The following is a 16,188-nucleotide window of genomic DNA, read 5'->3' on the forward strand; positions in this document are numbered from 1 at the left end:
CTAGAAGGGGGAGACAGACAACAACAACAAAACCTGTAGACAGGTGTCAAAATCGTCAGAACAAATAGAATTATAGCTATATGCACATCATTAACAAAATAAATAGAATAGTAAATATGTACAAGTAAAATAAGTAGAGTAACAGTTTACTGAGGCAGATCAGCATTCTGTTTCTGACAGTGGCAACAGGTTGCAAAAAAGTGGAACAGTGTAGTAGTTTCTCTCCTGAGTTCACATCGTAAGATTTTCCCTCATTCATTCATTGATTCAGTCGTATTTATTGAGCGCTTACTGTGTGCAGAGCACTGTATTAAGTGCTTGGGAAGTACAAGTTGGCAACATATAGAAACGGTCCCTACCCAACAACGGGCTCAGCTCATTTTGTCTGTGAATGATTCCCAAGAATTTAGGACAGATGCTCTGCACACAGGCAGTCAATGAATCAGGTTGATAAAATTTAAATGAGATTGGAGTTTTTGTGCCAGGTCAACTATTGGCAATCTTCAGATCGCTTCCATTAAAAATCCGCAGTATACCAAAATTACCTAAGATCACCCTTACTGCTGTTTTGCTTCAAAATCAAGATGATCCTGGATTGGAGATGAATCATTTTAATCTGACGCTTCAGAAAGGAAAAATTCAAAGCATATTGCTCAGAGCCAGTTGAAACTGGATTAAATTGCTTGCCAGGCCGGATATGGTCTGCGGGACGTACTCTGCCCACTTCCTGCGTCATCAGTGGTATTTGAATGCTTATTACGATCACAGCACTGTACTAAATGCTTGGGAGAACACAGTACTCTCCCAAGTTCCCTGCCCACACGAGCTGACAGTCTCTTCCGCACTAAATAGTCCCTAATGATTTGGAAGAGGTACTGTCCATCTTCAGTCTAGGGAGTAAATTGGGTTAAATAAGTGGAAATCTTAAATTTTCCCTCACCAGTTATTTCAACAGATGTCTTTATCACTTCCACGGATATCTAGACACCACTCTTCGCTGATCGTCTCCTTCATTCGTTTATTCAATCATGTTTATTGAGCGCTTTCTGGGTGCAGAACACTTTCCCGAGCACTTGGGAGAGTACAGCAGGCTGACTCTCCCAAGCACTTAATGCAGTGCTCTGCTCACAGTAAGTGCTCAAATAGATACTATTGATTGTCTCATTCTCCCTCCCACTCACCTCTCTTCACCAAGCTGAGGTACGTGCTGATCCTTTGACACATTCATTCATCTGTGAACATGTACAGATATACTCTGTCACACCTCTCTGGATAAAAAGTCAATTTAGACCCATTAAGGTGAATTCCAATGATTGGTTCCAGTTCATCAGGTAGGGTGATCCATTCTATTTTTTGTAGATTCCCAAATGATTCTAAAATCAGGAGAGTACACTCTAGGGCTTAATGAATAAACCCTGGGAGGGAGCAGTTCAAATTTTCAGGTATTTACACTGTCACACAGATTATTGAAAGACTTCAAGTGTTACTTGGATCATGATTTTATGGTAAATTTGTTTTTAGAGCTAATAAGAAAAAAAGATTCACCTTTGCGTCACGAATACATTTAACATTTATTGTATACCAATGTGGTTTTATTTTAGACGTGTAATAATCTGTAGCCCGTGTAAGCCCGTTGTGGGCAGGGATTGTTTCTATTGTTGTATTATACTTTTCAAGCTCTTCACACAGTAAACCCTCAATAAATACGGTTGAATGACTATAACTACTCTTGACCTCATGACACTCTCTCAGGTCCACCAAATCCATGGCCAACACACATGGTCGTTTCACCTTTGGGTCGCCTTTTTGGATTTAGCCCCAACTCTCTCTTCCCCCCCAGACATCCTAAAATCCGTTGCTTAATATTCTTTTCTCTCATCCTCAAGAACCTCCTGGTTCCCCTCATCTGTTAAACTTCCAGGGATGGTGCTACATTTGTTCAGTGTTGTCATCCAGGAACCTTGGCTTTTATCTCTACTCTTTATCTGCAGCAATGCCTGTTTCCAGATGAGATCAGAAAGTGCTCGCACTTCAGCCCCAGGCCTGTAGCTTGTTCATTCATTCATTCAATTGTATTTATTGAGTGCTTACTTTCTGCAAAGCATTGTACTAAGCACTTGGAAAGTACAGTTCAGCAACAGAGACAATCCCTGCCTGACAAGGGGCTCACAGTCTAGAAGAGGTTGGGGGGGCAGACATCAAAACAAGTAAACAGGCATCAATAACATCTATATAAATAAATAGAATTGTAGATATATATGCACATCATTAATAAGATAAATAGAATAATAAATGTGTACATATATACACTAGTGCTGTGGGGCGGGAGATGGGGTAGAACAGAGGGAATGAGTCGGGGTGATGGGGAGGGGAGGAGGAACAGAGGAAAAGGGGGACTTAGCTTGTATATTACAGTTGTGGTGTGCACAAGCTGGGTGAAGTAAAAGTCCATGAAGCATTTGGAGGACTTCTCATCCCTGCCTCCCTATTGTTGTTGTTGATGGTGATGATGATATTGAGTGCTTACCATGCGTTAAGCACTGGGGTAGATACAAAGTACTCAGGTCGGACACAGTCCCTGTCCCACATGGGGCTCACAGTCTTAATCCCCATTTTACAGATGAGGGTAACTGAGGCACAGAGAAGTTAAGTGATTTGCCAAAAGTCCCACAGTAGACAAGTAGGCAGAGGCAAGATTAGAACCTAGGAAATGTAACTTCAGTAAGGCTTTGAAGATGGAGAGATGTCTAGTAGGCCAGAGGGAGGACCTGGGGAAAGGTATCAGTGGTGAGATAGATGAGATAAGGGGCCAATGAGCAAGCTGGCATTAGAGGAGTGAAATGTGTGGGCTGGGCTGTGGTGGCAGATCAATGAGGTAATGTAGGAGGGGGCAAGCTGATTGAGGACTTTAAAGCTGATGGTAAGGAATTTCTATTTGTTGCGGAGGTGAATGGACAAGCACTGGAGATTCTTGAGGAGTGGGGAGAGGTGGACTGAACAGTTTTTAAGAAAAATGATCTGGGCAGCAGAGTTAAGTATGGACTTTATGGAGAGTCATAAAGTATGGAGAGGGGAGAGACGGAGGCAAGAAGCTTGGGTCAGCCTAAGTACCAGTTCGGATGAAGAAGAAGGTACAGATTGGGGCGATGTTGTGAAGGTAGAACTGACAGGATTTGGTGTGAGATTGACTTTATGGGTTGTATGAGAGAGATGTCATCATCATCATCATCATCAATCGTATTTATTGAGCGCTTACTATGTGCAGAGCACTGTACTAAGCACTTGGGAAGTACAAATTGGCAACATATAGAGACAGTCCCTACCCAACAGTGGGCTCACAGACTAAAAGGGGGAGACAGAGAACAAAACCAAACATACTAACAAAATAAAATAAGTAGAATAGATATGTACAAGTAAAATAAATAAATAAATAAATAGAGTAATAAATATGTACAAACATATATACAGGTGCTGTGGGGAAGGGAAGGAGTCTAGGTTACTGCTGCGGTTATGGGCTTGTCAGATAGGGAAGATAGTGGCATTGTCTACAGTGATGGGAAAGGCGGGGGAAGACAAGGTTTAGTGGGAAGATAGGGAGTTCTGTTTTGGACGTGTGTCCGTCTGTAAGTGATTTCGTTGTTGTTGGTGTTTTATGACTCGAATGAAATCCCTGTAAATTTAGAAGACCAGAAGGCAGACTTAATCGCTATATAACGCATACGCATGAAGTTGGTTTTTTGGGTGGAGGGATACCCGATCAGGAGAGACTGTAGGAGAAGGTTGGAGTAATGAGAAGTCTGTTTAAAAGATTATCCTGTCTTGGTACAATGAATCATGACAAAATGTGTTCTTCTTTCTAGTCCAAGTGGTAAGAAGTTCAGAAGTAAGCCTCAATTGGCAAGGTACCTGGGAAATACTGTTGACCTCAGCAGTTTTGACTTCAGAACTGGAAAGATGATGCCTAGTAAATTACAGAAGAACAAGCAGAGACTAAGAAATGATCCACTCAATCAAAATAAGGTTTGTTAGTGTCTTTGTTTCACGTGTCTGTGTAATACAAAATCCTTCCTTGTAGGACGTTTCATGCTTTATCACTGGTCCAAGATTATTTTGGGTTCCTATTTTATTACTTCTGCAAGAGCAGGATTTATTACTTTGAGAGCAAGATTTCTGCAGTTATTTTTTATCTGCTCACCTAGTATATCAATTCTCAAATAATATCCTGGTTAGTGCATATTGGTAGAGTGTGTAGTATTCAGTAGGCACAAAATTGTTCATGATTGTGAATAATATGCCATATTCAAATAATAATATAAATTTATATTATATACAGAATATAACATTATAAAACAACACTCCATCGTAAATTTTAATGCCCACAGTGACCAGCGATCTCTAAGAGGTTATTTTGGTTTTCACTGTGATTTCTTGGTTTTCCAAAATATTTTAGCTCAGCAAAATTTAACTCCGGTGATTACAAAGAGCTTGCACAAAAAGATATGTTTCTTAAGAAATGAAGAGCAGAACTTTGTTTTCTGTGACCACTAGAAGGTCATGGGTTCTAATTCCGGCTCTGCCACTTGTTTGCTTGTGACGATGGGCAAGTCACTTTACCTTTGTTACCTCATCTGTAAAATGGGGATTGAGACTGTGAGCCCCACGTGGGACAGGGCCTGTGTCCAACTCGATTTGCTTGTATCCACCCCAGAGCTTAGTACAGTGCCTGGCACATAGTAAGCAATCAAAAAATATCATAATTATTCAGGACATAGAACAGTGCTTGGCACGTAGTAAGTACTCAACAAATACCATAATTATTATTATTATTGGACTCCAAGTGAAGCAAAATGAAGTTTCATTGAAGGCGTTAATGGGAATAAGACCAATTTTTCTCCATTTTTCTATTGTCTAAAGCCCATTTTGAATGCTTGGCCTGAAAATCTTGAACGTATTGGAGTGTTAGGGATTAACACCTAGGTCTATAACACAGGGATGTGACTCTCATTGTAGGGTTCACTGTGTTCGCTGTCAAGCGTATGTTCGTAAACTGATTTTTACTGTTGCTGTATTGCTCTGAATCAAAATAGGCTTGTGTTGTCAGATGAATGTCCCTAATTCCCAAATTATGTTCCTGATCTGAACTAAGCACCATATGTGAGCACTGCTGTTTTTGTGTTTTAGAAATTCTGGATCTCTAAAAGGATAGATGAAATGGGTTTATTTTTAATGTAATTTCATTTTATTCACTTATTTTAATTGGATTATTTATGATGTACTGGATATGAGGCTTCATAATGGAAATTATTGGAATAAAGCATGTTCATGGTATATTTCTCAATTTACAAAATGTTCCTGAATTATTTTTCCAGAGTAAATGAACACTTTAGAGAAAATAGCCATTGATTCAGCACTTTTGTATTAGCTTAACTCCCGAAACAGTGATCATCTTTAGTTTGGGAATGTGCTCTTTTAAGATATCTATGATTTTATAAATTCAATCCATTGGTTTTATTTTTAATATTTTAATGAAAAAAGTGTTTGAAATAATTTGCAGGGCAAATGTTTCACTCAAGACAAAAAAAATGAAAATGCAGTTTAGAGACCTGCACTGGTCCTGTCTATTAAGTACCGGTACTCTCCTCTTGACCGCACATCTTTTTACCTGTGGCTGCAAAAAAAACCCCATCTGCTTTCATGTCCTAAAATTGTGGTGCGGGAACCAATGGGTTGAGCCACGTAAATTGTGGTATTGTAAGTCTCTATTCATAGGGCAACCACGTATAGACCTGTACCCTTTCCTTCTGCCTCTGCCCAGGAAGCCACCCTGCTATCCTTCCCTCGGGCAAGACCGGTAAAGGCCAGGGGCTGAGGCAGGAGGAGCCAGGCCAGGACACGATTAGGTGGAGCCGGGAGTAAGGTGGAAGAAGGGAATGGGAAAAAAGGGATGGGGAATGACGGCCTAAGGATGGGTTGTCCCACCCATGGCTTTCCCCGGGCACCCAGGCAGCGGGTTATATCCATCCAGCACATTGCCAACGGACCTTACCCGCACCGACCAGTATGTACATGCCAATACCAGTTATCCAACTCGACTTGCAATTCAGGGACCTGTGGGTCAGGTTAGGTAAGTTATAGCCATGCAGGTCTCTAGTTTAGTGTAAGATTTCAGGCTTGTATATACAGGACTGAGGCTGGGTTTCACACACCCATCTTTCCCGCAGAGAGCTAGTTTATCACTCAAATTTAGGCTGGACCGATTAACCTTTCTAAGAAAATGGGACAGAGCAATTCAGAGACAATCCGTGTGCACGTGAGTTTTTACCCTATGTTACTTATCTCAGATTTCATCAGAATATAAATCTTAAGTGACTCTTCCCCCCTCCCTTTAGTAGCGTCAGTTTCATTTCTCAAAAAACAGTATTCAAGTCATATGAATGATCAACAAGGCTAAACAGATTTTAGCATAGTCATCCACTTGGGCAAAAATAGATACCTAGTAGATACTGTCTTCCTTTGTGTGTCCAATCTGGGAGTTTCTTGTGTTTTCTTTATTTTGATGTTTTGTTTCAATATCTCTGGCTATTGTTACTGTGTTTGTGAGTTTCATATGGGTCAACAGTTAAGCCTTGATGCAGTTGCCTTTGATCATTCGAAGTGGAAAAAAAAAGTGTTCAAAAGCTTACACAGTCATTTCTTGTATAACTCGTGTTTTCATTACCCAATATGGGCATAACATGATTCACAGTGTTGGTGCGAATACATTCAGTGAGGGAAGTACCGATTATGCACATGCTATTACGTGTTTCAGTCAAGGTGGGATGTTGCTTCATATTTGACCTCAACCATCCTGAATGGAGCCCTCCAAGACTTCTTTGGCAACTTTATAGTATTAAGTACAGTAGAATAACATAGTGGCATGGGTCTAAAGCATTCTCCTACATGAGGATATAAAACTATAGATATATAGATAGGAAAATGAAAGTCTTGGTGGTTATCTTTGAATTCTGCATCATCCATCCCATTAATATAAATTGACTCAATAGTACAATGATGCCGTTTTCCCCCATAACATAGAGCAGACATATCTGTATTTTTATACAACCTAGAAGGTCATGTCCTATAAACTTTTTATTGTGTCTGAGTATTTTTAATTACTTCAGAAAATCATTAGTACCTATTGAGTGCATTTGTGCATAACACTGTACTCAGTGTTTGGGAGAGTAGAGTAGAATTGAATTACATGATCCCTGCCCTCAAGGATCAGGAAGACAGATGCTAAAATAAATTACAATTCGGAGGGAAGAGAGAGATATGGACATGAGTTAGGGCTTAAGTAACAGGGTATGTAAGGTAGGTGCGTCGGTACTCTCAGCCCCCTTCAGCACATAAATTCTTAAAAGTTGCAGACGTGCTGGGGGTATGTGGATGTTAATCATGAAGATAAGGTATTAATTAAGTGGTCACACAGATAGGTAAGGAAGTAAGTTGCAAATGGGGAGAGGATGTAAATAAGAGGTAAGAGGTGGGAGAGATGAGAATATGGCTCAGTAGTTTGAGAGGAATGAAAAGTACAAGATGGGGTGTGGTGAGAGAAGAGGGTGGATAAGTCGCAAGGACATTGAGTGCCCAAAAGTCAGAAATTTTTGCTTTATACAAAGAGGAGTGGGCAATCATTGGAGAAGTTTTGCAGTGGGAGACATGTACAGAATGATAAAAGGATAATCCAAGGAGCAGAGTGAAGTGTAAACTAGAGAGGGGAGGAAGATTGGATTCCGGGAGACCAGTGAGAAGGCTTTTACACTAGCCAAGCTGGGACAAAGCAAGGATCATGGCAGAATGGCAAGAAAAGGGTGAATCCTGGAAATGTTGTGGAGGAAGAATTGAGGGGATTTGGTAATATATTGAATAATGGGGGTGAAAGAAAGGGAGAAGTCTTGGATGATGCTCAGGTTGCAGGCAGGAGATGGGGTGGATGGTGGTGATGGGAAAGTTAGAAGAAAGATAATTTGGAAGTGAAGATGAGTTAAGTTTTGGACACTTTGAGCATCAGGTATTGGTGGGACAGCCATGTAGAGATGTAGGAGCAGATGTGAGTTTGCCTAGGAGAGAGATTGGGCCCAACAAAGCAAATTGGAATGTCATCTGCGAAGAGAGGATAGCTGAGGCCATGGTAGTGGATGAGCTTGGGAAGGGAGTAAATGTAAAGTGAGACTAGGAGGAGACAAAAACAGGGCCTTAAGGGTAGACATACGTTAGGAAGTGAGAGGCAGAGGGAAAGCTGATGAAAGAGACTGGGTTGGCCAGAGCGGTAAAAGAAGAATCAGGAGAGCACTGTGTGACAGTAAAACCAAAGTTAGAGACTTGAATATTTTTCAGTGTCTGGCACCTTACTGGGCATAAGTGGTATTAAGAGCAATAATAATAACAATAATAGTGGTATTTAAGTCCTATGTGCCAAGCACTGTATAAAGCGCTTGCTTAATTCACCATCCACATAATAATCAATGTCATCACCACTGACAACTGCTTTTTGAGGATTGTTATTAGCTCGTTATTATTTTAGGTGATTGAGGTTACACTCTATACCGTTAAGAAGTTTATAGCTTTAGAGAAAGGACAAGAAATATATACAGGATGAGACAAAGACTCAAATGATGTAGTACAATGTGAGAGTTGAGAGGCAGCAAAAGACAGTGCCTGTCAAACCACAATTTAGGAATGGAGCATCATCTAGAACAGAAACCTAATGATGACTGGAGAAGCAGCAGCCTAGTGGATAGAGAGTCAGAGGACCTGGGTTCGAGTCCTGCCTCTTCCACTTGTCTGCTGTGTGACCTTGGGCAAGTGATTTAACTTCTCTGTACCTCCATGACCCATCTGAAAATGGGGATTGAGACTGTGAGGCATGAGTTGTCTCCAGCCTGGTTATCTTGTATCTAACCCAGTGCCTGGCACATAGTAAATGCCTAACAAAATACCATTACAAAAATCTTGCCTAAGGAAGGTGGGATGTGATTCTCTGTGTAGCAAGTGCAACTGGGCCACAAAGGACATTATTTACATGTAGGTAATTTGAAGATGACTTGGTCACATGTCTTAATCGCCACCCCCTCAGGCCCTTCTGAAAATCTCACTACCAAAGACCAGAGAATCATAGAAAAGCAATAAATAGAATATACTGTGCTTATTTATTTAGGTGCAATACAAAATGGGTATTACTAATCCAAGACCTCTCTATCACCATTCATATCTTTATAATATATATATTTTCACATGCAATATAAAAATTAAGGAGGAAGAATTGATTAACTCATAGAAAGTGGCTGGCATTAACTTGGAACAACTTTCTAGTTCTAGAATTCAACTTTATAGGTGGGAAGGGATACCATAAGGTAGGCAGGAGCAGGAAGACCCCTGCATATACTTGAAGACTCATACGAAGGCAGGGGATTGGATTGGATTTGGGCCGGTACAAAAGAGCAGATGTCTAGAATGGAGATAATAGGCCCAAGACAAGTAGAATTTAAACTTCTGCTACAGTTTCATCATTCGCTCAAAGGGAAGAGTTAAGCATGTGGAGATCGTAAACCCTCTAAAATCAAATTAGAAATTTAGCCTTATTTTATGAATTTGCTAGTAATCAGAAACTTAGTATTTCACTTCAGTTTTCCACTTAGCTCCGTGGCAAATTACTTAAGAAAGATCAGAACTATTTTAATTCAAAGAATCTAGCGGCAATATTAGTCTTCAAAGAATTGTATTCGTAACATTAGCTGTTTGCCGAACTATTTCTCATGGTTTTAATTCTGTGCATATTTGGAATTAAAGCAATTGCTTGGGAGTTAATTAATATGTTCTTTTATGGATTATGAAATGTCTGCATCTTATCCTTCTTTCCTGGCTTTTATTTTAGGGCTTGAAAGGGTGATTTTGCAGTTAGGGACTTGAGTTAGATACAAATGGGGATCTTCAAATAAGGCTATAGCAAAATAGAGATGCTCTGAAGAGTAAGAGCTGAAGAATAAGTTGGAAAGCTTCAAAAAAGGGGGAAATTTGGTCAGATCATTGTAGGCGACTATAAATAACATAATTGGGTAGGGACAAGAATAGTAAAACCGACCCCAGAAAAGAAATACAGCTATTACAGAAAGAAACAGAAAACTGTTCTTCAGTTATACTAGGCAATATGCAGTTGTTTACCTACAAGCACCCCTGATTGGCAATTTGTAAATGCTATTAACAATTTGATATGAAAAGCTAGAGCCTTTTTGTAGTTCTTTTATTTCTAGCATTATAAAAATGATCAAATGTGAATAGTTGACCAGATCCATCAATCAGTAGCATTTATTGAGTGCTTACTGCATGCAGAGCTTTGTACCAAGTGTTTGGGAGAGTACGTGGCTCAGTGGAAAGAGCACGGGCTTTGGAGTCAGAGGTCATGGGTTCGAATCCCGACTCCACCACAAGTCGTCTTTGTGACCTTGGGCAAGTCACTTAACTTCTCTGAGCCTCAGTTACCTCATCTGTAAAAATGGGGATTAAGACTGTGAGCCCCACGTGGGACAACTTGATCACACTGTATCCCCCCCAGCGCTTAGAACAGTGCTTTGCACATAGCACTTAACAAATGCCATCATTAATATTATTATTATTACAATAAAATAAGAGTTCATACTTTCCCTCAAGGAGCTTACAATCAAGCCGGGGTGACAGACATTCCAGTAAATTTTGGTTATGTACATAAGTGCTGTGAGGGTGGAGTGAGTATCAGAGTGCTTAAGGGGTAGGGATTAAATATCTAGGCAATGCAGAAGGGAGAAAGAATATAGGGGAAGAGGGATTAGTTGGGGAAGGCCTCATGACTGAGATGTGATTTTTTTTAAATAGGGTTTTGAAGGTGGGGAGAGAGTTGTGGTCTGTTTTAATAAATAATAAAGAGCTGCATTAAGGCATTCAGATTCTTTTAGTGTGAGTAATCATTGTCAAGAATGGGAAACCAGGGCAATTTTTGGGAATAGTAAAATAGACACAAAAATAAATTAATTACTTAAGCATCCTTTTTATGCAAGCCTTGGTAATCATTTTTAAAAATATGTTCACAGGGTAAACCAGACTTGAATACAACATTGCCAATCCGACAAACAGCATCAATTTTCAAACAACCAGTAACCAAAGTTACCAACCACCCTAGTAATAAAGTGAAATCAGACCCACAGAGAATGAACGAACAGCCGCGTCAGGTAAGGACCATGTCCATCCTTATTTTTTCAGGAAGTAGAACTACGTCTGATCTGGCTCAAATGAGCTTTGATTAAAGCCAAAGGTGCCAAGAAAGTCACATTGTTTTACACATTAAAAATTACATTACAAGCAGGTAAAGATTGTAAAATTTAAATTTCCTGTATTTTGAAAAAAACATTTGGAGGAATTTTAATGCTTTAATATTACAGATCTTGCCATTTCTATGCTGACATTCACCACCAATATTTTAAGACCAGTTGATTTCATTCTGTTGACCTCTTTTAGAATTTCAATCCTTAAAAGCTTTGCTTTAGAAGGCTCCTATTTTGCAAATGGATGAAGTTTGTTTTTAGGATACTATATGCTAACTCAAAATAGTTTGAAACCGATGCTTTCCCTTTTTTTTTATTAGATTCCCTTTGTACAAATCAGTTTTTCAATACCCCATTTCAATAAGCTCCTTTTGTGTGTGATTTAATTAAAATCCCCGTACTATTACTTCATTGCTTCATTACATCACACCAAAATATTGTTCTAGAAAGGAACAGAGATCTAAGCACTAGCTTAGTCTAACAAGGTCTCTCTACTGACCAATTATGCTAAATAACCAGGAGAGAGAGCTATAATAAAAATTTCCCAAAGGACCTCGGTAATCTTGTTTATCCATTCCTTTCTTAAGTTAGTCTCAACAAGTTTAGGTACCTCAAGGGCACATTAGTAGTGGTTAGAGAAAATAACTTGTTCAAGGGTGTGTGCGTGTGTTTGTGTCTCTTTCCCTTTCTCTTCTTGCTCTTTCCCAGCTAAGGAACAGACACAGAGTTGAACCACAATCATTACTTTTTGCTCTCATTTCTATTTCAAACTCCAGTGTCTCACGCCACCTTTTTTTTTTTGTTTTGGTTTTGATTTTCATTAATCCCGCACATATCTCACCCCTAATTTTCATAAGGAAGAGGCCAAATTTTTCAAGCAATTGCTGTAGAAGAGGCTACATAAAGAAATTCAGTTCCCACATCCTCTATAGTGTTTTTTCCTCTTTAGGTGAGCCAGAAAAACAGAAGATATTTGGAGCCACATTGGATCAACATCTTGCTATAGATGTCTCAAGATTTGAAGGTCTAAACTTGCTTTACTGTTGGTCCCCAAGAGGTTCAGCAGGGGCCATGTAAGTGTATCACATCCGATCTAAAAGATGCATACCTGCATGTGCCTTTAGGTTCTTGTCACCACTTAGGTTTTCCTTTGGGCCATTCAGTTTTCTGTTCTGGGCTTTCACCTTCAATTCAACAGCACCATCTAGTAGTCCCTAAACTGGTGGTGGTCCAAAAATTTACATCAGGAAAGGATTTTTTGCCACTCTGAACTTTGTCTGCCTCGGCAAAGCCCTTTTCTGATAATTTCCTTTAATTGTGTCCTCTCTGAGGTCTTTTCCATTTTGCCCTGTGCCTTTTTTGGTGATTGAGAACCCTCTCCTCATAATGATTTTCATTGAGTGATTCTTTTTCAGAATCTAATTAATAATTTGTGGCCCTTAAAAGGTAGTCCTCAAAAGATAACGAAGGTGGGATGGCATTTTTAGTTCAACAACTTCCTCACAATGGATCTGGGCTTCCTGATTACATGCAATTCCTTTGACCTGACTCTGTCTCCAACTTTCCTTGTCTAGATATCAGAGCAAGGTGAAATTGAAAAGCTAATGCTCTGGGCAAAGACAAAGAAATTGCTGATTGGGGAGTCAGCTAATTGGAAGGATTTGGGAAGTGTTTTCTTGAGTCATTCTCAATCACATATATCAGAAATGCCATAAAAATTGTACCACCTGAATACCTGCTAGGTAGAGAATGCCACTGAGTTGGAAAAAATATTCCATTACACTTAGAAAATGCACACTTGAGTTATCTGTTCAGTTTTATGAAACAGAAAATTATGTTTCGAGGTTTCCAGCTTTTAGTATGGGTGATGAAATCAATGAGGTTGAAGAGCAAAAAGAGTGCAAAATAATGCATTTTCTTTGTACGCCAATCCAGACACTTGAAGTTATGTTCTTCCCCTGTGGAGGACATGCATTCTGGGAAAAAAAGAACTTTTGGAAATGTACTTTTTCTCAAACTGTGGGCATGGCAAGAGCAATCATCCAATTTTATTTTCACTCCAGTGGAAATTTTTGCTGCATTCTCAAATTTGGGGGAGAGCCTGGATATCTACAGGTCCATTTCCCACATTTTAATCCTTTGCAAAAGGGTCACATCCGATTTTGTGTTTAAACCACATTGCACTGCTCTTTGGACTGGCATTTAATCCTAGAGAGGGTAACATTTTACCCTTTCATTGTGTGTGTTTTCAAGTCTTTTGTTCCTGCAATGATTCTTCCTTAGTCTAAAAGTTACATAGCTCGTTGAGAGCAGGGACTGTGTCTACCAACTTTGTTTTATTGTACTCTCCCTAGCACTTAGTCCACTTAGTACAGTGCTCTGTACATAGTAAGTGCTCAGCCAACGTGATTGATTTTTAAGGGAATGCATTTTTTGATGAGGTACCACATCATGTTAGTATGGAAATAGAAAAGATTGGGAAAAATATAAATAGGAGTAAAAAAGAATGTTGTATCAAGTGTCTTTTTAATAGTAATGCCATCTTAAATTTTTGTAGTACTTTGATTTTTCCAAAGCATGATCACCTCATTTAACGTTATTTAGTCTTCACAATGTACCGAAGGGGTAAGGATGGAATCCCTCTGGACTGTAAACGCACTGTGGTCAGTGAACGAGTCTACCAACTCCTGTTATATTGTTCTCACCCAAATGCTTAGTGTAGTGCTCAGCATGCAGTATGTGTTCAATGAATACCTTTGATTGACGGCTTAATTAATAAATAATCTTACCCTTATTTTGCGGAAGAGGAAACTAAAATAAGAGAGGTTTAAGTGATAGGCCTCTGGTCACGCTGCAGATCAGTGGCAGACCTCGGAGTAGAATTTAGGGCTTTTGACTCCAACCTCTTTCCACCAGATCATGCTGCTTACTATGCTGATGAGAGAATCATTAAACTACCAGTATTCTTGACCTCATAAATTTAGAATAAAAATATCTTAAAAACCCCTTATGGTTGTCTCTGTAGTAAACAGCAAGGGTCAACAGTGCATATTAATTTACTAGATGGTTTAGAATTCTGTAACTATTTCAAAATGAGAGCCTTCCTCCTATGAGTCAAGTACTAGTGGGAGAATATTCTCTTGAAAGCTTTTAAAAAATGGCTATCACTTTAAATAAAATGATGCAGAGGGTATGCATTTTACAGAATTCAAATACAGTTTTTCCTGGACTTTCCTTTTTCACATCTAGGGTAATTATTTTATACACCGTAGAATATAGTGATAGTGCAAATAGCCAGATATGCTTGAAATAATTGTCTCATATGATTAATGCTTATTATAAGACCATAAGTGGAAAATATTTAATATGGGTTATTTATGGTAACACTTTACTTCTTTCCATTTCTTATTAACATTAGTACATTTACTTGAAAAAAAAACACTCTTCAAGTAAACCACAAAGCTTAGCTGGGAGCTTAGAGCGTAGCTTGCCAATTACATTATTTTTAAATAATTCATTATTTTCAAGGATTCTAGCAAAGATGACAGCTTTTCTAACTTATCCCTCAACAACTGAAAGGCATATTACTCTCAATACTTCAGTGGTTTTCTATCCGACATTCTCTGCCTTAATCCCCGACAAGCCTTCTCAAAAATTGTGATTTTGTATTCCTGTTTTTCTCTTCGTTCTGGAGTTTTTGTAGTCTTTTTCCCCTACCAAGCACCTCCTTGGTTTTTAAGCTATTATCAATCCCAGGGTCTTGGTATAACAACTCAGCATAACTCGTTGGCATTGATATTTGGTCCACAGAGCAGCCCTTACCCTCAGACCTTCTAATTCCCATTTTAGTCCCTGACAGAACAAAGAAGTGTGAGGCACAGGATAGTGACGTGGTGAAGGTTGTTCCCACTGACCCATTCAGATAACAAGATTGCCCCTTAGGTAATTGTGGCCGAAGCAACCGTGCACCAGGATCGTGGTTTATGATTGATCCTCTTTAGTAAAGCACCCCCATCCCAGGATCATCTGGTAGACCCTGCACCAAGAATGAGAATAGTAATAATGACTGTGGTTTTTGTTAAGCGCTTACTATGGGCCAGGCACTGTACTAAGTGCTGGGGTGGATACAAGTAAATCGGGTTGGACACAGTCCCTGTCCTGCATGGGGCTCCCGGACTTAATCCCCATTTTACAGCCGAGGTAACTAAGGTACACAGAGAAGTGAAGTGTGACTGGCCCACGGCCACACAGCAGACAAGTGGCAGAGCTGGGATTAGAACTCATGACTCTTTGACTCCCAAACTTGTGCTCTATCCACTGCGTCATGCTGCTTCCCCCACCAGTCCATTCGGGTAGTGGGTCTGTCCTGCTAGATAACGAATTCTGGAGGGATCACATTCCCAGATCATGGCTTTACGAGAGATATCCTTCTTTAAAGTGACCCACTGGGCCCACATGCCACGGTGCTCCATCCCATTATCAAAGGATTGGGCCTTTTAGAGAGAAGCGGCATGGCCTAGTAGATACATGTGTCCGGGAGTCAGGAGAACCTGTTTTCTGTCTGTTGTGTGACCTTGGGCAAGTCACTTCACTTCTTTGTGCTTCAGTTACCTCATCTTTGAATTGGGGATGATGACTGAGCCCAATGTGGAACAGGGACTGTGTCCAGTCCATTACCTTATACCTACCCCAGCGCTTAGGACAGTGCCTGGCACATAAAAAATGCTTAACAAATGCCACAATTATTATTATTGTGATTATTGGTGTTATCATCACCAAAGAAATAATCCATCCCGAGTGCTTCCCAGACTCCTCCCCTTACTTCCCAGTCCATCCAAGAGAACCGCATGCTGAG

At 39.8% G+C, this 16,188-nt stretch overlaps 1 protein-coding gene across 1 annotated transcript in view; it reads left to right on the forward strand.

Moving 5' to 3' along the window:
• Positions 1-16,188, forward strand: part of MBD2 (methyl-CpG binding domain protein 2) — a 97,562-nt gene that overhangs the window by 48,113 nt on the left and 33,261 nt on the right. The window contains 2 exon segments of the mRNA XM_038743414.1: positions 3,861-4,020; positions 11,103-11,240. Coding sequence (XP_038599342.1) covers positions 3,861-4,020; positions 11,103-11,240 — 298 coding nt within the window.

Source organism: Tachyglossus aculeatus, chromosome 3 (assembly GCF_015852505.1).
Source record: "Tachyglossus aculeatus isolate mTacAcu1 chromosome 3, mTacAcu1.pri, whole genome shotgun sequence".
Lineage (NCBI taxonomy): Eukaryota > Metazoa > Chordata > Mammalia > Monotremata > Tachyglossidae > Tachyglossus > Tachyglossus aculeatus.